Here is a 22,224-nt window from a genome sequence, read left to right on the forward strand (position 1 = left end):
TTGTCACTGTCTCTCATTAGGTACCCACATCGACACCCAGCTCCCTAATAGTATCCACATGAGACCAGGCAGCACAATACAGCTAGCTTCCTGTCTACTGCCCTATTCTACTTGAGGCCTCCTGCAACAGGGCTACAGATGCCATAATGCAGGAACCATGAGTCAGCTGCTATAACTTGGATCGTATTTCCCAAATCCAAAATAAAGGTAGTTAGTATGATGTTAAGCAGATCATATGGATCCAGGACCATCCTTGAGAAAAGCTGAGCATGCTCTCTAGACTCCCATCAGGGGACAGAGATCCTGGTACTGCATCTGCCCAGATAATAAATCAACTAACAAGCATGAGGACTGGCTTGCATCACAGCCTCCATGCTTTCCAGGGCCTTGCCTAATGGGACTGTTATTTACGGACTGCAGGCATGGGGGCAGGGAATGGGAGAGGCCTTCAAGTCTACCTTACAAAGGCTGGCAGGAGACCTCTAGATGATTAAGTGGAAGGTAGGGAGTGAACTTGGTTGCCTCCCCAACTCTGAGCAACTCAGATGTGCCCACAGGTCCATCAAGCACGGGTTATTTCAAATACCCTATTGTGCTGAAGTCAGTGCCTCTGGGGTCCCATGAACTCAGTCCTGTAAGTAACAGCACATGTTGGACGCACATTCCATCTCTCTTATTCTTAAGGCACAGAGGAAAGGATGTGGTTGACAGAAGCCAAGGTCTGAACTTGACTGTGCAACATGTGACTCACTGGCAGGCTCAGAGTGTTACACAGTGTGGGGCTATTGCCTCCTCCCAGTCAAGCCAAAACAATGAACTCTGTGTATCTCTGCTGTTGTTTCATCACTGACACTGATCTGCAATGTCAAGCAATGTCAGTCCATGTTTCTCTTCCTCTTTAAGTCCCGAGACCCAGCAACACCATTTCCTGAGGTTAACATGCTAAGGCATGTAATTTCAAGGGAACTTTGACATAGAGGACTCAATGTCACTGTTTCGTCTGTAGAGAGGCTGTGTGTGGCAAGAGAAAGCTCTGGTGTGTGTGTGTGTGTGAGAGAGAGAGAGAGAGAGGGAGAGGGAAAGAGAGAGAGAGAAAGAGAGAGGGAGGGAGAGAGAGGGAGAGAGAGAGAGGGAGAGAGAGAGAGAGGGAGAGAGAGAGGGAGAGAGAGAGAGGGAAAGAGAGAGAGGGGAGGAGAGGGAGAGAGAGAGAGAGAGAGAGAGAGAGAGAGAGAGAGAGAGAGAGGGAGGGAGGGAGAGAGAGAGAACCATTTCATGGTCATGTCTATATAGGAAAAAATAATTGTTGTGGAAGCTCACATCTTACTTTGATTGGAAACTTTAAAGTCACGAATGGGTTGAAATGCGTTCTCATCTCATTTCTCATGCTTCAGTTGAGGATAAAGCTGGGAAGTGTATGAGCCTGGTCTCAGTGGTAAACGTTTGTCGGATGAGGAGATATTTACTATGGGAATCTCTGGGTGGGACGCCCATCCTTCCTGCATTTGTACCGAACAGTGCTTAACTCACAGTTATCATTTTGGTTATGGTTAAAGAGAGCCAAAGGATCTGCATGAGAGAAGTAGACAGACAGCACACTGTGCTGCGTGCACATCACACTTCTCAAAACTGCTTCCAAGAACCATTTGGACTGTCTGTCCAAACGGAATATGAATACAGTAGACATGCGTCTATCACCTGCCACAAGTGTCTGAGATCAACTGTAACCAAGAAGGAGGTGTGAGTGATGGGGGCCTCAGCCAAAGCCTGCTGCAGGAAGATGGTGCCATTGGGAAGCATGGTAAGGATAAGGGACACTTCCAAATGTCCCACAATGCCTCAAACCAAACAAACCGAAAGACTTAGAAGCTTATACCCCCAGCACTGGTGACTCCGGAGCCTTCCTTCAAAGGCAGGCTATACACAGGCCAGCCCCACAGAGCCAGCGGGATGCTGTCACATAGTCAGCTTCACTGTGAGGACCTTGAAACCAAATCCAAACAGGCTACGTGTTTCTTGTACTTCTCCCTATTTTCCTTAGTAGAAAGAGAGGATTCACGTTGATCATTTTTTTCTATACTTGGACTCTAGGGTTTTTTTTTTTTTTTTTTAAATAAAGGGAATCCATTAAAGTTATAAAGTCCATAAAGTAGTCACTTTTTAACCTAAAGGCTAACAGGATTAAGAACTAATTACTTACTTTATTTGCTATGGGTTTTTTTTTTTTTTTTTTTTTTTTTTTTTTTTTTTGAGACAGGATCATGCTTCATAGCTTAGGTTTGCTTTGGAGTTGCCATCCTCCTGCCTCATGCTCCCAAGTACTGAGATTTTAAGCATATAGCACCAGAACAGAATTAGGACACATTACGATTACTAATAGCAGCCTGCCACTAGGGCAAATCCTTGCACTAAACAAGGCATACACACAAGGGTCAAAGTACAGACAATGGCTTGCTCAATGACAAGAGGCTCCTAGTGGCTGTACATGGAAGTCAAGTGACTGCTGGCTACTGGCTTAAGAAAGGTAAAACAAACTCACCTCGAAAATTTACTGGGACCTTCCCCATCTTCATCATCGAAGTCCATCCTGAAAGGCCAAAGCCACAAGTGAGCACTGGTTATAGTTTTCAGAAGACTGTAATTGGTTACATGAGTTGAGAAGGTGAAGGAACCTTCACCCTATCACGTCACTATGCAATGCTTCCAACCTCAGGCCGTGCTAAACAGAATCCCTACAGTCTCAAGAAAAAAAAATTATCATAAATGAAAGGTCTCCATTGTGTAAACCGTTCATTCTCTGGTCAGAAATGGGAATACACAATGTGCCAACTTGTCCCCCTAGAATGTGTCTCAGGTCACCAATGGATGATTCAGGCTGTGCTGGGGGAGGTGGGTGGGTCCCTCCACATCATGTACTCCACATCAACACTTCACTTCTAAACCTTATGGTATATGCTCAAGGGACTTGTTAAACTGTAAGTTCAATGGGTGATGAAGGACTATCAAGGACCAGTGGACCTGTCTGAGAATACTACTTATAACTTGGTTTTATAACCTTGGGGCAAAGGTCCTTCAAAACCATCATTCTGTCATACCCAGGGTCAAACATAAGCTGGTTGAGGAGGAAACGGCCATTTGATACCCAAATCACTGTAAGCTGGTTGTCTGCTTGCTGAAGCTCACCCAATTATTCTTCAGCCCTCTTCTTTACTGGGCCTCCTCCCCTTGTTAACATCAAACAATGTCTTGATGAATTCTTTCCTAACTAGCACCTCAAATGTTCCTTCTAAAAAAAAACCCAAGTTCTTTTGATGTCGCAAACACAGGCTGGAAGACGTTAGGGCAGAGGGAAATAGACCTATGATCAAGAATACCGCGAGTTTCTGAGGAAGAAAATGAGATACCTACGGTAAGCGCAGCTCTTGAGTGGGGCATCCGCAAGCCCTAACTTACTCCGTTAGTAGGCCGAAATGCTTTGGTGAGACATATTCTTATGATCCAAGCATAAGAGAAGCTAGTTGCCTGGCAGCTAGGTCTGAGGAATTCTTTTAGCAGTTTATTACGAGGATGGAGTGTGCTGGGATACACAGTGAGATTCTGCTCAAACAATAAACAAACAAAGAATGAAGTGTGAGCCAGAAGACCACGGCTGCAGATGCCAGGACTTCTGGCCCCTCACAGGGAGGGTGACCTCCATTCCCTAGTATGTAAAGACCTGGATAACAATTGACCAGGAAATGCACAGGGCACCCAGACCACCAGGAAGAAGCAGCCACGTTACACATAAAGAGCCACCCTTGTACACATACCCCAAAAGGGACTCCAGCGAGATGCATGGTGACCTCTAGGCTTTGCAGCAACTTGAGGGACCTAAGAACTAGGATCAAATATGGCAAAATTAAGGGAGGAAGGCAGCTTTTGCTTGTCTTTGTCCTGAACCCAGAGCTGAAATGCCCAGAACTGCCTGATAGGATCCCTCACTTAGATCCTTGGTCCTCAAAAGCCAACTGTCCTCACACTAAAAATAAGAGGCGGGGAAAATGTCAGCCTTGTTAACCGAAATGGCTTAGTACAAAGAGAAAAGGAGATGGGGAAAGACAGGTAGAAGACCGGAAGTTCAACACTGGGCTGCAGAGCTGCTTACAAGACAAGTGGGGCTGAGTGTGGGAACTCTAAATAAAGCTCATTAATATCCTGCATAATTACTAAGCTATCATCTCACCTTTCTGGAAATTACATGTTGCAAATAGACACACACACACACACACACACACACACACACACACACACACACACACACACAAATTAACTGAGGTCAGTTGCATTTTGCAGAGCCACACTGCCACCTAGTGCTTATAAAGGGAAAGATCAACATCTCTGCCTACATCAAACCCCAGCGTGTTTAGTGTTTTCAAAATTCCAAAGAACTTGTGCGAGGATTTATCAAAACCTCAAATGGGTGTAAGATTCACAGTTACCTTTCAAATTCCATTCAGTTCAATTTGCTATCAAAGTTTCTATAGTGTGTGTGCGCACACATATGTGTGCATGTGCGCATGCGTGAGTGCATGCACGCATTTTTGTGTACGTGTGTCTATGTGCATGTGCGTATGTGCGTGTGCACGTGCGTGTACATGTGCATGTGTGTGTGCGCGCTTTCTCCTTCTTCCACGTGTATCTGGTTATCTAACTTATGTCATCAGGCATGTCAGCAAGTGCCTGTACCACTGAGCCATCTCTAGGGCCTTTGCTAGAATTATGATAACAAACTCCTACAAAACATAGTTGTCGGGAGCCCTCATTGCAGGCCTAAAGGTCAATGAGATGCTTGGGGTGACCAAGGACACAGTGTTCTTGGGGTCCAGGATTTCATGCTGAAACAGTCTCAAGCAAACCAGGATGGTTGGTCACCTTCCTGTTAACAGTTCGCAGTTACCCAGTGCCCTATGCGACAGGTGTATGGGGAGGTGAGCTGTGTGTTAAAGAGTCCCAGCTTGGCCAGTCGCGCTGCACATCAGGCCAGCAGACGGTAAGAGGAAGGGATGGCCTGGTCTGGACCCTGACTTGAAAATTGGAGTCATGATTTACATGTGAAAAATTAAAGACCAAAAAACTATGGCTCCTATCTGTGCACTGTGCAGCCACACACATGTAACATGTAGAAACTGCACCGAGCACCTGTAAGTGTGTATGTAATCATACACGTGTAGCATGTAAAAACTGCACTCACCATGTGTTTGCAACCGTACACATGTAGCCTGTAAAAACTATGCCCAGTGCCTATGAGTGTGTATACAATCACATACATGAAGCATGTAGAAACTGCACCCACCATCTATAAATATATCCAATCATACACATATGGCATACAGAAACTGCACCCATCACTTGTAAGTGTATATGCAATCATACACATGTAGCATGTGGAACCTGTGCCCAGTACCTCTAAGTATGCATGCAATCACACATATGTAGCATGTAGAAACTGCACCTACCACCTATGAGTGTGTATTCAATCATACATATGTAGCATGGAGAGAAGCTGTACCTTCCCACCCATGAGTATGTGTGCAATCACATACATGCAGCAGAGAGAGAAACTGCACATGCCACTTGTGTGTGCATGGACTCACACTTAGGCAGCAAGCATGTTTAGTAATTTATAACTCAGAACACTCCTCCCACACATGCTTATGATTGTTTAGATATACCCAAAAAGTCTCACTAACCCCTCAGCAACACACACACACACACACACACACACACACATACACACACACACACACACACACACACACACGTGGGCCAATGGCCCTGACTAAAAAGACCTCAAACAACACTTGCCCAGGTCCTGCGTTTGGTCCCTGCCACCATGTCCAACTTTAAATATGACTACAATAAGCTGTGCTTATTTCTTCTGCTATAAAAAGTTAGGTAAATCATCCTTTGTTTTATGTCTTTTATGTTTCTCTATTATACCGAAACATCTGGATAATAAAAAAAAAATCAATATATGACTTTAAGCTCTATTGTAGTCACTCTTTAAAAACCCTCAGCACAGTGAATGAGTGAGTGGTGATGTGTCTTCGGAAAGTGGGCTGAAAACACACCTGATCCTACTTTCCTGTCAGAGGGCCTGGATACGGAGTGCGGATGACTGAGCGTAACTTTTGTGGTAAGGAAGTGAACAGACTCTCCCCAGCAGTGCTGTTTAAGAAAACAGTGCAGCGTCAAATGTGAGTCTGCACATAGCATTCTCCTCTTTAAACAAAGAGAACGGCCATTCAAGTACAGTGGCTTCACAGGAGCAATCCTGGGCCCTACCACGGGTCCCCAGAACAGAGCAGTGACAATGCGTCTGGAAATACTCCCACTTCAGAGCCTGAATCTGCTGGTTGATATTACAATTGAGCAACTGAGCTACACATGTAAACCTGAGGAACACACACACAGAGCCCCCCTTCCCCTCCCTCCTTCCCCCCATCTCTCTCATTTGTAACCAGGGTCTTACTATGAAGCCAGGGCTGGTCTTGAACTCTGGAGTCTCCTGCCTGTTAGCTACTTAGAGTGCTGGGATTTTCCCTCAGTGATAGGTGCTAGCCAGTGGCAGGAGCTGGTACACTGCTGTCCATCCCGGTCTCCCCCCTTCCATCCCCGGCGGCTACCTTTGGAGTAGGCTGTGCTGTCACTTAACTCATCAGTGCCTCTTCCTCACTGAGGTTCAAAGCACTGCTTTTGCCTGGCGGGAGCCTCTCTCCCTTGCTGAGCTTAGGGAGGTCACAACAGGAATGCATGTCAGGTGACTTGCTTCAGCTCATTCCTCCCGCACATGTGGAGCTACTTTGGAAAGAATGTGAACCGTCTGAACCTTCACCTTGTGTCCCGGGGAGAGCAGAGCCCTGCTGAGACTCTCACTGAGGACTCTGTCAGTGAAGTGGGAAGAAAGCCCAGGCAGGAAGGACTCAGAGCACTAGGCCAGGCCCACATCCGAGAGGATCCAAAGTCCTCAAGAGGTCAGTGAGGGTCAGCTGACCCTGAGGCTGTGAAGCACAGAAGAACAATCAGTGACTGTCCTGAGCACTTGGAACTCTGTACCTCCATGAGAATGACGATCAAGTGAGAGAGGGAGGGCCTGGAGAGGAATAGAACAGGGCACGCCAAGGCTGTTTTTTTTTTTTTTTTTTTTTTTTTTTTTTTTTCTCCCTTGTCACTCTATTCTCTTCACATCCCTTTCTTTGGGTCTCTTCAAGCATGTCCCACAACCTTAACAGAAGGAACAGTTGGAGACACGATGCTGGTGACAGTGACTGCCAACAAGGCCAGGCACAGCACAAGGCCCTGATGGAACTATCTGCCTTTTGATGCCACAGCCTCCATCAGTGCCTCACAATGGAAGGGGTAGTTATCACGGTGTTCCAGAATACCAGTGGCTTCAATATGAGATATTCATGAAAGGATGTAAAAAATGCCAGATCAAAGAATTACAATGGAAACCAGTCTGTAAAAATGGAGGTTCCCACGTACTATGGTGCCTTACATTTGACCATGTCCCCTGGAGGGGGAGACCTGGTGGCACTCAGAGGAAGGACAGCAGGTTACCAAGAAGAGACTTGATACCCTATGAGCATATACAGGGGGAGGTAATCCCCCTCAGAAACAGTCATAGGGGAGGGGAATAATGGGAAAATGGGAGGGAGGGAAGAATGGGAGGATACAAGGGATGGGATAAACATTGAGATGTAACAAGAATAAATTAATTAAAAAAAAAAAAAAAAAAAAGGAGGTTCCCCTTCTTAAGACCCAGGATGAATCGTTAAGTCATGGGGTCTGATTCTCACAGGAGTGAAGGGCAGGCAGGACACAGACTCCAAGAAAGATGACGAGGGGTACAGGCCTCCTAGTGAAGGTCCAATTCAGTGGTCTGCCCCAGAAAGCCTCAGTCTCACCCTATGGCAGGGTGTCAGAGGTCACTGCCAACCTACCTTCATCTCTGCTACCTTCCTGATAGGTTGTTTCCTCAGCTGTATGTGGAACTGAACCCAAGTTTAAGTGTCAGCCTGCCCAGGGCCCACACTAGCTTCTAGTGCCATGGTGTGTATGTGGTGGTGGTGGTGGTGGTGGTGTGTGTGTGTTAGTTTGAATAGATGTCATGTTTGCCATAGTCTCATGCATTTGAATACTAGGTCCCCCAGTTAGTGGCCCTTTTTAAGTAGGCTTAGGAGTTATGCCTCTGTGTCACTGGGGGCAGCTTTGAGGTTTCAAAGGCCAAGTGCCACTCCCAGTTCACTCTCTGCTTCTCGTTTGTGATTTAAGATGTGAGCTCATCTAGAGTCCCAATAGGATGTCCTCCCCTGTGCCCCAGTTTCCTAGTAAATGAGCAAGGTAGAAGGATCCAGAGGGTCCTAGAAACCTACAAGTAGAACATTATGATAGGCAGATTTGGGCCCAGGGGTCCTGCTCAAACTAAGGCACCAGCCAAGGACAATACAGGCAGTAAACTTTAAACCCCTACCCAGATCTGGCCAATGGACAGAACATTCTCCACAGTTGAGTGGAGAGTGGGGTATGACTTTCACATGAACTCTGGTGCCTCATATTTGACCATGTCCCCTGGAGGGGGAGACCTGGTGGCACTCAGAGGAAGTATAGCAGATTACCAAGAAGAGACTTAATACCCTGTGAGCATATACAGGGGGAGGAAACCCCCCTCAGGAACAGTCATAGGGGAGGGGAATAAGGGGAAAATGGGAGGGAGGGAAGAATGGGAGGATACAAGGGATGGGATAACCATAGAGATGTAACAAGAATAAATTAATAATAATAAAAAAAAAAAGATGTGAGCTCTGTGCCGCTTTAATTGCAATGCCTGCCTGCTGCCATACTTTCCCACTGTGCCTCAAATAGACCCCTCCCTTCTATAAGTTGCCTTGGTCATGGTGCATCACAGTGATAGAAAGGGAACAAAAAACTATGTGCGATGATACAGGACAGCTGTGGGGAATTCCTCAGATCTGGGACTAAGTCCTAGGTCAAGCCATCTTAAGTGCAATGCAGAAAGCCGGACCTATACTCCAGGGTCAGGTCAGGACCCTGCAGGCCAAGATAGAACACTGCTGAGGTGCATACCAGCCCAAACCCTTAGGAAACAGAGGCTCACACCCCACCCTGAGCCCAGAGAGGGCTCATGGTCTTCAGGATGGAGTGGGACTTGGCTTAGACTTGGACCCACCTAGAGCATCTATTGCAGAGCCTGGTCTGTTTTCTTCTGGAAAAAGACAAAGACAAACAATGGAGTGTCCCTCTAAAGAACGTGGGTTAAGATAGTAACTATTGGAATATTGTGGGTATCTTTATTGAAAACTTGGTATTTTAACACTATACAAATTCGGTTAGCAAGCCAGACTACAGAACTCCACAGTTTGCAGGAACAACGGCTCAGAGAGCAGGCAGCTGTGCAGGCAGTCCAGAGGCAAGCTGCAGTCTTTATCAGGTAGTTACTGGGAGCACCCACTGAAGAGACCCAGCAGCACCAGACAGAGCACTGGCTGCCTCAGAGTGTGCAGGATCAGGAAGAGGCCAGCCTTGCCACCAAGCTCACAGTCTCAGCCCTCTAAATCCTCAGAGTAACCAAGCATTGCTCTAGCCCTTTCCCAGAGACCCCACTACACACAGCAGACCTTACCATAAGCTAGCATTACACTACTAAGGTGTTTCATCCTGTCCCTACTCTGTCCCATTTCAACCTGGGTCCAGCTTGCAGTCCTGGGGCTGTGGAAGGTTTGTTCTGTTCTCACTGGGTAGGTGCAATCACAGGCAGAGTGTGTGATCAGAAACGGAGCAACCTCACAAGGCACCTTGTTTATTAACTACCTTACTGAAAATGATAAAAAAAGGATCAATGGGGAACAGGGTAAAGCTATGTACTGAGCTGGAAAATACCAGTTAGGTTTTTCCTGAAGGACTTTGGTTGCTTTGATTTGGGGTTCTGAGTACAAATGCAAGCATCATTCCGCACAACTAGGTGCCAGTTTGGGTTTCATCTGCTCAAAGATGGTCTGTGATCTATCAGAGCCAGCAGAGTCCACAAGACGACACTTATTCACTTAATTGTCTGAGCAACATTAAACACATCTAGCTGGCCTTCAGGTGCTGGGCCCTGGCCAAAGGAATTCCTGCATATTCCTAGGAAAGATGAGCATTGGAGGAAAGGCTGGAGGGCCAAACAGGGCCGGGTCTGCCAAATGAGGTTGGAATGTTTGGGCAGTTAAGAGTGGACTCCTCCCTACCGAGAGCTAGCATAAGCCAGGCCCAGCAGGGTCCCACAGCACACTCTCACTACAATGACAAGTAAACAGAAACCCCTAGCTGGGTGCCAGGACCCAAGCAAATCATGTGCATATTCAGGAATCTTGCAAAATCTAAACAGGATGCAAACTGCTGAGCTTTGACTCTCCTAGAGCGGGGGAAACAATACGGTTCTAGCAGGTCAAGAGCATTGCTCAACTTTCACTAAGGCCAGTTCTTGGAAACGCTGGGTCTGCTTACCCGGATCGCCGCTTTCCTCCTCGGGCAGGCATGGCTCCTGCCATTCTCACCTGTCCGGTGGCTGCCATGGGGGCCACAGGCAAGGACACAGATCCGGGTATATCTGAAGCCATTTCTGGAAGTCAACGGGACGAGAAGTTTTGTTAATGACAAATACACCCAGTAACAAGCAAGAAAGCTGCCACACTGTCCCAAGAAAGCCCACCGACTGGGGAGGAAGCCCAAGGAACTGGAGCTGTGGTCACTTTGCTCACTGTCAATCACTTGACTGGGCCGGTCCCAAACTGAGTGCTCAAATCAGTGGTTAAGAAGCATGAAAACAACTTTGTGGTGTTTAAAGGACTCATGTCTTCCTGTTGTCACCTGGAGGCAGGTGGGCTATCTAGGTAGAAAGGAACGCCTGAGGGAGAGCCCACAGCTGGCGCCAAGCGCACTGCTCGAGGTGAAGCTGAGTCTCATAAGCACCCTCATACTGGCCTGGAGCAGTATCCACTAACCTCCACCTTTGCTCCCACACAGAAGCTAGCCCCTCACCCTCAGAACAGTCTCAGAAGCCCTGCCTGTCAGACACCAGGAATTCTGGGACATTGAGAGTCTCCCATCAGGCTTTATGAAGTGAGAGGCATCCAGGGCTCCCTAGACAATGTTTTCCAGGAACAAAATACTAACTTAAAGAAAGAGAATGTTGGGGGACAGATGGGAATAATTTTTTTTCCTTACTCATCATGGTTAACGTACTGTTTCTAATAAGCCACACATTTCTGGAAGCTCTTTTAACACCAAGTCAAACATCCTTGATTTCAAACAGTCCACGCTGTCAAAAAGTTTCTTCTTTGCACTTTCCGGGCTGCCGGCATTCTGTACTGCAGGTGGAGGCTGTACACCAGCTTTCCCAGAAAGCAGAAACCAAGCTGGCTGAAGCACAGACACAGAGCTGTTTCAGAAATCACAGGAAGCCAGCGGTGAGGGGGCCGGTCAGGAAGAGGAGGCCTATCTGAGAGAAGATGGAGGGCTTAAGCCCACTGCCCTGTTGGCCTACTCAGTGGGAAAAGCCAGTGGATGCCACGTTCTGCCGTGCCAGACAGACTAGAAACCTCTGTGAGCCATGCCTGGCCCTCTCTCTGGTCTCAGCCTTTGGGCCTGGTTCTTAGCCCTTGGGCACAGGACCTGACTCAACACTGTTCCCTCAGCATAGCTCCTCTCTTGCCCATCTTTTTACCTCACACCCAAAGCATTTTACAAATCTGGGCCAGAGGAAGAGAGGTCTTTTCTGTCACACCCTTAGGCTCAATAGCTGCTGCTACAGTTTTGGTTTTTTTTTTAAGATTTATTTATTTATTACGTATACAACGTCCTGCCTGCATGTGAGCCTGCCAGCCAGAAGAGGGCACCAGATCTCATTATAGATGGTTGTGAGCCACTATGAGGTTGCTGGGAATTGAACTCGCGACTTTTGGAAGAGCAGCCAGTGCTCTTAACCGCTAAGCCATCTCTCCAGTTTTTTAAATTACCCAGATTTTAAAGTATGATTTAGCATTTGTTTCTCCACAGGAAAGGGGAGAGCTTGTCTAGTTTGCATGACATCTTTGTGTTTGTAATGTCCGTTCTCCTTGTGAGCACAGCTTAGCTAAGAAGTTGCTTCGAGCTTGAACAGGATTCACCTGGTGCTCCCCACAGGACCTCCCCTAACCGGTGCTGCTCATTCCTTCCTTCCTTCCTTTGAGTTTCTCTGCTATATCCAAAGAAAGAGAAGTTTGGTATTTGCATTGAAAAGAAAAGCAAAAAGAAAGAAAAGATAAACTTTTGGGGCAGCTTCACTGGCACTGCCTATTATTCTTTAGAATGCCTTCTGCTGTGTTCACCCCTCTTGGCTCAGTCCTTTCTAGGGGTGGAAGAAACATCGGGGCGGGGTCTATAAAAATATGCTTCAGCAGGACAGTTGGGGTAAAGTGTGCATCAGGATCCTCTAAGGACAGAAGGAATGGCCACTGGGGCCACTGTTGTACCCTTCCTGGAGGTTATCAGTTCTCTATAGAAACTAGGAAGTCATGGGACAGTTATCCCATAAGCTACAACACAGTTGAGCCATTCCACTCAAAACTCTTGAAGTCTGACAACACTGATCAAATCTTAAACCAGTCCCTCATTATCGTCACAAAGCTTTGAGGACTGCCGTAGTCTTCAGTGCAGACAATAGAAAGTATACAGGGAAAATCCCTCACTTGGGCAGTTACTGGGCTTTTGACTAGGAGGTACCAGGGACACCGATGCCTTGACAAGCTCCTCACAACCTGCTTCTAATAAGATATTGTATGTGTTTCTGAACTAACAGCTGAATTTCCCAGGTTCTATGGAGTCCCAAAGCTGGAGGTCAGGGCTGACTACAGCAGTCAAGGGCTCCAGGGGAAACATCCTAGGAAAAGCTGGGCATCGATCGCCTTTATTAAAACTGCCAATGCCCATTACACACATACTGAGAAATCCTATGAGAAGAAGTTACTTTAACCTTGATTAACGCAGTAGATAATAAATGTCTAGGATTCTGAAAACTTAACATTTATTACCTGCTATTCTAGTGCTCAACGCAGCATTAGTTTCAGCATTTCAAAGCCAACAACCTCAATGCCTGTGATTAAGGGAAACATCAGCGTGGAATTGATCTTGACTATCATTTGCAAACCTTGAAAAGTCCACTGCTTCTCTAGGCCAGTCACTTCTAGCTCAGAGCAGGAGGGATGTGGCAACTGAAACAAAATTGCCAATTGTGATCCAACTCACAGGAAGCAAAAACTCCCCCAACTCTGGCTGGCAAAAAAGAGGAGTAATTTTGAAGATCCGTTCCTGTCTTCAGACAGATAAGGGACACGAGGCAGAGACAATGAGACGGCTTTGCACAAGTGTCCCGTTGGCCAATGCATGTCCAGCAATCATCCTAGGATCTCTCTCTCTCTCTCTCTCTCTCTCTCTCTCTCTCTCTCTCTCTCTCTCTCTCTCTCTCTCTCTCTCTCTCTCTCTCCCGTCCTCCCTCCCATCCCTTCCTCTCTCTCCCTCTGCTCTCTAGCTCCTCTCTATGAGTACATTTCAGTAACAAGGGGTTAAGAGGAAGAGCAAGTGGCTTTGTAGTCAAACAGTTCCAAATAGCTGCTCAAATAGGTGGAAACTACCAGAATGACTGGGACACTATTGGTCACAGTACCTATCTTGTGAAGTCATTTTTTAATTAAGAGTAATGTATGTATGCTGGGTGCGGTGGTACATGCCTGTAAATCCCAGCACTCAGGGAAGGCAAAGGCAGGCAGGCGGATCACTGTCAGTTCGAAGCCAACCTGGCCTACAAGGCAAGTCCACGCCAAGGCTACACAGAGAAACCGTGTCTTGAAAAACAAAACAAAACACAAACAAAAAAAAGAGAAATGTATGTAAAGAGCATAACACAATGTCTGGGGAAACAAGCTTTTAAACAACAATAAAGTCATGAACACAGTGAGGGTAAACAGTTTAGCTTGTTGCCTGGATTACTGGGGCGGATTGCTGGGTTTAAGACCGGCATTCTTCGTCGGGTCAGAGAAAACCTGCTCCTATGTCTATTTTCACAATTTAGATAAGGGATAGATATTCCATTTTATCCAGTGTCATCCATGTTAGTAACCAAAATACAGTCCTAGATATAAAGTAAACTGAATAGAGGTTTCTATCCTCATGGCTAGCACTCATGTTAAAGGGTAAATGTTTCCAATGTTGATTTTTAGGAGCCATCTTTAATAGATTCTAATAAAACAGAAAGCAGGTCTCTCTCCTTTGCCTGTGCACACCCATGTGGTCTGCTGGCACCTCCCTTAGGAGGCAACTGTCTGCTTCTCAAACCTGGCAGTTGTTCCCTTTAACTAATAGGCAAGTGGCCAAGATTCCAGGATTCTTCTAGAAGATGCTACAGAAATGTTCCTGGCCAGGTCTGAGCCATGGCCTGGTACCAAATACAACTGAGATGCCCCAAACATTAACAGAGCCACCCTATGGAGCAGTGTTGATTTGCTCCAGAGTTTCTGAATTTCATTCTAAAATAAGAGAAAAAGAACCCTGGGAAGAAATCATCCCCCCAGAGCCAGTAAGACGACAGTGCAGCCACTGCCACATGCTGCGACTGGGGTCCGTGAAGAAGGCCTTCCTGGAAGACACTGCAACAACAGGAATGTATTAAATATTAAAGTATTGGGGTCCCACAAGCGAGTGTTAGGACTGAGGAGATGTATGGTATGCCACGTGGCGTGTTATGGTGGTGGTGGCGGCAGTGATGGTGTGTGTGTGTGTGTGTGTGTGTGTGTGTGTGTGTGTGTGTGTTTTACAGAACAAAGACAGTCAATCAGAGGTACACATCAGTGTCAATCTAGTTACTTCTGTGGTAGCAATTACAGGTGGGCTTTAATATCTTAAAGTTCTTATTCATTTTTTAATGCTCTAGTTTATGCATCATAGGTGTGTGTGTGTGTGTGTGTGTGTGTGTGTGTGTGTGTACATGTATGCATATGTGTGTAGAAGCCAGAGTTTGACATTGGTTGGGTGTCTTCCTCAATTGTTTGCCACCTTAATTTTTGAAACCAAGTCTCCCACTGACCCTGGGTCTCACTAATTCAGCTAAGCTGCTCACAGTGAGACCCAGGGGTCCTCTTGTCTCTGTCTCCCCAGTGCAGGGGCTACAGACGGTGATTAGGTGATTACCATGCCTAGCTTTTTGTGTGGGTTCTGGAAATCTGAACTCAGGTTCTCATGCTTATATAGCAAGTAATTTACCAACTCAGCCACTCCCTCAACTCAACATGCGCTATTTTAATACTAGTTTAATCATGTGTTAATTGAATGTCACAAACAATAGCACACTTTAGAACTGTTTCATGAAGAATAGACAGAGGCAGAGGAAGGAGGCGTTTTCCAATAGGCATGTCCAAAGACGAACAGCTTGGCTTAGTAACAGTGACAGGATTTTGCTCAAGATTTGTACTGGGTACTATTTTTCTGGAACACTGCCACCTTCCTGTCATGAACTTGACTTCCATCCACCCATGAAGTAGTTACAAAGGCATCGCTTATTGCAGACCAGAGAACTCAGCGAGGAGAGGTGGGTGCCAGGCTACAGAGCTAGGGAGTAGCAGAGCCTGCTTAGGTTTTAGCCACTCAGTATAGGGCTGTCACCCTCAGGGTGCCCAGGCAGAAGCAGAGTGCCCTGACAGCCCCCACCCTTGCTACCCTAAGAGATGAACTGACAATGAACTTCTAAACCACAGCTGCAGTAGAAGTTGTGTAGCATACAGGTAACACCATGGTTTGGGGTCACTCAGTTGAGCTGTGGGGTCATGGGAAGTGACAACTCTTCAAGCTTTAGAGGAGACCTCATCTATAAGTCAGGCAAATGTCTATATCATGAAGTTGCTGTGAGGCCAGAAAAACATGTATTATGTCTACCAGAAGAAATTTCTCTTCTCTCTTATTATTCTTATCATTTTCCCCAGGAAAAGAGTACCTTTCAACACAGCTCACCCACCCTCCCTCCCTCCCTCCCTCCCTCCCTCTCTCTGTCTCTCTCTCTCTCTCTCTCTCTCTCAGATAGACACACACACATGCACACACAGAGGGAGGTGTTGTATAACCTTTGAACCCATCACTTCTCTGTGCCTTGGTTTCCTATCTGTAAAGTGAGGATAATAGTGCACATGTCCTGAAGTTATGAGGACGAGAGCAGATGGCACCTCACCTGCATATTTCCCCTAAACACATGCATGGGTGCTAACAGACAGTCATACCTAGGAGAGTAAGTCTTCCCAGCACTTTTGTGACTTTTGTCTTTCTGGCCCTGTCTCACAAGTTTATGGGGAAGACTACATCTCAGGACCCTTGGTCTTCTCGAAGTGCCCATTTGGGACTGATGTCACCAAAGCATAAAGGCTGTCTGAATTGGATGGGCTTCTTCCTGGGTTGAGCTTCTGTGCTGCCCTTATGGCTATGCATTTGTGCCACCTGGCACTTGGCCACATTTTGGAGAGGGTCAGCACACCAGCCACTGAATCTCTCCAGTTGAGTTGTGTGAAGTGGTGAGCCTCCACTTCCTGTGTCAACACCATTTTTCTCACCTCTCCTCATGGCTTCACACACACACAAGCACAGAGGCATACCATACTTACACACACCATACAAACCATGCAGATGCAGTGTGCACACAAACTACTAGTTGAAGGATCAAGGAAGATGCTAATGGGATGGACACACACACACACACACACACACACACACACACACACACACAATGATACCATGCACCTTGCCTTGGGCCTGTCAAGGTCACAGTTTCTCTCTCACTAACATGGCACCTGCTCTCATTCCTGCACAGGTCAGAAACATGGCCCCCGGCTTTGCCCCAGGTTTCCACAGCTCCACACTTCCTTCAAAGGTTGCTGGCAAAGGAACCCAGAAGTTTTAATGAATCCCCCATTCTGCTCCCCACTCCCATTCCTTATAGGCAGGTCAAGAAAAGGCTGGTCAGGCTTTAGCAAGAAGCCAGGGATGCGAGCCTCACACACCAGACGAGGGTTTGCCACATTCAGCAAGGACGAAGTCTGCTGCACAGAAACTCAACTGCATTCTGCGGTAACGCCGCACGTCAAGCAAACCACCTTAAAATAGACACAGAATTTGCCATTGTGCATGTGAAAATTTAAAGCAGGGGCAAAGCCCCTACATATGGCTGCCTCTCTGCTCCTCCCACTCACTTGTGTTGCTTCTCTCCTCAGACTTGGCCCCTCCCACCAGAGATCTGGGGTCATCCAGTGGCCACAGCTGCCTATGGCCAACAGTGACTCTCCTGTTCCTACCCTCTCTGTGGGAATGGTTCCCCTGCTTTACGACATCCATCCTGCTTCTTAGGAGTCATATCCCTGTCTAGTCACATGATGGCCCTCCTGCCATGTCTCCTACCAGCTGCTGCTCTTCACCAGGACCCAAGGATATTCTTTCATTCCCGTTCCCCCCTCATTGACCTCCTCCAGGTGTGTTACATCAACACCACCTCTGTGGTTCCCTATACCCTGCCAGTAAGCATGCTGTCCCTGCTATGAGTCTCTCTATTTCTGCTGCTGGCCTGGCTGGTAATACCCTGGCCTCCTGCCCCTCTTATTTGTACCCACATAGCCAGATGGGATGGGGCCAACCCCTCTACTAATCTTCTCTTCGTTCTTACTGTGTGGAGTCCCTGCCATGAGAAACTTCTTATTTCTGCATGGTCAGGCTGCTATCATCTCTCCTGTTCGTCTTTCTGGCTCCAGCCACATTTCTCTGTCCATCCTTGTACCATAACTATGTTCCCTCCCGCCCCAGGACCATTGCACACACAATGCCCTTGGATGAGAAAAGCTCCCATTCTTCCCTCCGCCCAGTGAACTCCCTGGTCACTTAGATTCAGCTTCAGTATCAAGTCTCAAGGAGGCCAGTTTCCAACGAGCCCTTCCCTCCTCAGTGTTGATATGGTCCTACTTTACCCATATTTCTCCTAAAAGAGAACGAAGGGCACAAACAGTCCAGGTGAGAGACTAGGGCTGGGACGACAGAGCCTCAAAGAGGAAGGATGATGTCACTGTCTCAAAATAATGGTGTGCCAGCCTCAAGGCTCAAAAAGGGAAAACCCAAAAAAACTTTGGTCACCTGATCCTCCTACACTGAATGGGAAGAAAATTCTAGAGAAAAAAGAAACACCACAGCGGGGCTGGCTGTGCATTTACATTACTGTGTCACAGGAGCTTGTGCTAGGACCTGTTGCAAAGAACAAGTCCATCTGCAGCCTCTGTGTGTGTCAACCCAGAGAAGCGCAGGTCTGCGGAATCTGACGCTGCTCTCAGTTAACCAGGTATCCTTCCTTTGATTAGGTGCTGTCTGTTTGGATCATAAGCACTGTTTGCAAAGCCTATTTTGAGCCAGAGGCTGTGCTAGAAGCCGAACGGCAGCCAGAGATTTTTAAAGACCCAATCAAGACTGAGCATGAAGCTGGCTGGGCATTTCACATTGAATGCTGCTGGCTGTGAGAGGTAGCCCTGTACTCTGGGGATGCCACGGAAGGTTCCAGAAGGCTTCCCAAAGCAGGGAATAACCTATCTATTGACTACAGAAGCACAGCAGAAGTTCTCTCCTGGATGCAGTCTTTTGATGGCTTCACAAGCGCACCTCATTTCAGTCACCTTTGAAGGGCGACTTTTAGTCACTGGAACTTTCTAGAAGCCTTTAAGCCCAAGTGCCACTCTCAACAGATTCCTTTATCCCCCAATGTCCAATGTGACTCGTTCACAATGACCTGTGCTCCGAGTTACTCACTGTAACTGATGACCAATACAGACACAGAAATGTCAGCACCCCCAGCAAGTTCAAACCCATCAGCAAGGATCCTTCCTGGGAAACACCTGCTTGGCAGCTCCTAGATAGTGCTGTGACCGGGCTGTGCACACACCAGGGCATCAGCCCAGACTAAGAGTGACACAGGCTTCACCACAACACACACAGGGTATCTGGCCATGGTGCAGCATCCAGACACAGACTAGCTCTCATTTCAGATCCAGCCATGCTGTGTTGAATTCCTATAGAACAGAGCAGGCAGGAATACCCTGGAAAAAAAAATGTGAAACTTGAAAGATTATGATGAAAGCAAGAGGAAGAAATTAAAAAAAAAATTCTGTTCTCCTCCTCACTGTTCCCTGGAAATCCACTTAGGAGAGCACAGCCTTCAGTCTTCACATAGAGAACACTAACCACAGGCAAACTTTCACAGTACAAACACATGGAATGTTTTTTATGATCATTCAAATAAATAAAAAACCAAAAGGCTCTCTCCACGGTGGGAGAAGAGGAAGGAGGCAGCTAAGCATATGAAATGTTCCCTCCACACCCATCTTTCCCAGAGCGACGCTCGTCACAGATAGCACATCAAATGCTCCCGCCCTACCTTCTCAGAGGGTTGAACAAAGACCTTTCTTCTTCGTGAACAACACCTTCTTAGGAGGATATGCTGCCCGAGTAGAAAAAAATGTCAGAAACCTCTGGGAGCAAACGCACTGCATTTGTATTCTGCACAGAAAATGTCATCACAGATCTGTTTACCTTAACTGTGGACCATGATTCAGCCGTGACAACTGTCTTGCATACTGATCAATTTATTTGCAGCAAAATTTCAAGCATTAACTGCTTAGGTTCTGAAAAACTGGCTACTTGGATTTCTCGTGCAGCTGCTACGACACATGAAGGAGAGCTCTAAGCTTGCTACCGAAACATTTCAGGGACAGACTCTGAAGGGTTTTTCTGGAAGTGTGGGCAAGGGAGGATCCCTTCCTCTTCCAGATAGGAGGCAGAGCTCATGATTCCTACAGGCCCTCCTCCAGGTGGGATGTTCGCAGTAAGTGCCTAGAAAAATAATGTTAACAAGGGGGCGCAGGACTCTGCCTCAAGGCTCTTTGGCCAGGCTTTAACCAGGTGTGTGACCCTCTAAGACATCCCCATCCCACAGGCAGAATGAGCCAGGCTCTGCAATAGGGCAGGAGGTGGTAGAAAGAGAAGCAGTTTAGGACTGGGGTCAGCAAAGGAAGGAGAGGCCAAGCCCTGCTCTCTCTGGCATCTAGCCTCTTAGACTGGACACTAAGCACCCCCTCCCAACAGATGGGCTTTAGCCTTGGGGACAAGAAACAGACCCCACGCAGACTAGGGAGAGAACCTTCCTCTTGTACTAGCAATGGTGGCACTGGTGGATCCTGTCTCCCCCGGACCCCTCGGTGTTCTGAAGCACAGCACAGGCTCCCACCAGTGTTCACGCCCGGGAACTCTAGCTTCTTTTACCTTCCTTCTGCCTGAAGGCCCAGCATCTCTGTGCTAAACTTTATTTTTTCTTATTAAAAATTTTGTTTCATACAATATATTTTCATCACGTTTTCCCCTCCCTCAACTCCTCAGACCCTACCTACCAAATTCAGGGTTCCTTCTCTCTCTCCAAAAAAAAAAAAGAAAGAAAGAAAGAAAGAAAGAAAGAAAGAAATAAGAAAGAAAGAAAATCAAAACAAACAACAATAAGGCAAAAATACCAAATGAAACTAAAAGCACGCGCGCGCGTGTGCATGCGCGCGCACACACACACACACAGAGAGAGAGAGAGAGACAGAGACAGAGACAGAGACAGAGAGAGAGACAGACAGAGAGAGAGGCAGAGAGAGACAGAGACAGACAAAGAGAGAGTCCATTATGTGTTAGTTAGCTACTCTTGGGCAACGGGCCTGCCATTGAGTGTGGCTGGTATATGTAGTAACACTCCACTAGAGAAAACTAATTTTCTCTTTCTAAGTAGGTATCAGTTGAAAATAGCTTCTTGGTCAGGGGTGGGACTTTGTGTCCACATCCCCTTCTCAATGTGGGGCTTTGTCTGTTGAACCTCTGTAGGATTTGTGTGTGCTGTCACAGTCCCTGTGAGTTCCTATGTGTACCATCAGATCCGTTGTATATGGAAGAAGCTGTTTCCTCAGGCTTTTTTCTTCCCTCCAGCTCTTACAATTTTCCCACCTCCTCTTCTGCATAGTTCCTTGAGAGGGGTATGATAAAAACACACCATTTAGAGCTAAGTGTGCATTTTTATTTTATTTTTAAAAGTACTGCACAAAGGCCATAGGTCTGAGCACAATAGGGCATCTACCCACAGAAGGTTTTACTCCAGAGGCACCTCAGACCTCCTAACAGCCAGAGACCTTCAGAGGAAAGCTGGGGTTACTGGCGATGTAGAAGACAGGACAGGACACCTGATGGGGGAAGGCTTAAAGTATACAGGGAGGATTGTCCCCAAAAGGGGGTTCCAAGAGAAGCTGGGCTAACAGCCAGGCTGAGGTTTACCAAGGCCTGGGCCTAGGCACTCTGGGCAAGAAAGTGGGGAAAGCACTGGGTGTGAGTAGCTGGTGGGAGACCTTGCCAGGATCTCAAAGCTCTGCTTCTGCACATGCAGAAATTGAAGGACCTCCAGTGAGGCAAAGTTCAGAAGTTATGAGGAACAGAACCCATGTGAGGCGTCGTCTGTCAGCCTGCAGCACAGTTTTTGAGGAAGAAGAATGAAACCATCTTCAAACGCCTGAGGAGCCTCCCAGCAAGAGCCACAAGAGACCAGTTCTGTACTGTGGATGGTTCCTCACGATGATGGCAGACATGAAGGGTAAGGGACAGAGGGAATGACAACACACACAGCAGAGACAGTCTAATGCTGACCAGAAACCAAATGAGCGAGAACGTGTCTGACGTAAAGAGAAAAGCTGATAAATTATGGAACAGCCAGACAGATGAAAGTCACTCAGCTATTAAATATCAGGACTCAAAGAATAATCTTACAGGACAGCCCTAGAGTAAGTAAACAGAGCAGCACGGACAATCTATGTGCATGTGTTTGCCAGGGATCCATCAAATCCAGCTTTAACCATTCTATCTGCCCCAAAACCTACCAGGCAGTTTTAGCTTCTGAGTCTTGGTTTGAATGCTGAGTGTGCCCAAAGGGCCTATATGTGACTCTAGATTTTGCTTTCTTTTGTTAAAAACAGAGGGGAACACCCCTCCTTCTTCCTGTCCTTTCTCTTCCCTGAGACTCTTATGCCTCTGACACTATCAGTTCTTTCCACCAGCTCACTAGGATCC

At 47.0% G+C, this 22,224-nt stretch overlaps 1 protein-coding gene across 1 annotated transcript in view; it reads right to left on the reverse strand.

The window, feature by feature from the left end:
• Positions 1–22,224, reverse strand: part of Arnt2 (aryl hydrocarbon receptor nuclear translocator 2) — a 152,159-nt gene that overhangs the window by 98,996 nt on the left and 30,939 nt on the right. The window contains exons 2-3 of the mRNA XM_051148863.1: positions 10,543–10,657; positions 2,537–2,584 (exon numbers count right to left, since the gene is read on the reverse strand). Of these exons, the coding sequence (XP_051004820.1) occupies positions 2,537–2,584; positions 10,543–10,655 (161 nt within the window). The 5' untranslated portion in view covers positions 10,656–10,657. The remainder of the gene's footprint in view (positions 1–2,536; positions 2,585–10,542; positions 10,658–22,224) is intronic.

The sequence above is a fragment of the Acomys russatus genome, chromosome 7 (assembly GCF_903995435.1).
Source record: "Acomys russatus chromosome 7, mAcoRus1.1, whole genome shotgun sequence".
Classification (NCBI taxonomy): Eukaryota; Metazoa; Chordata; class Mammalia; order Rodentia; family Muridae; genus Acomys; species Acomys russatus.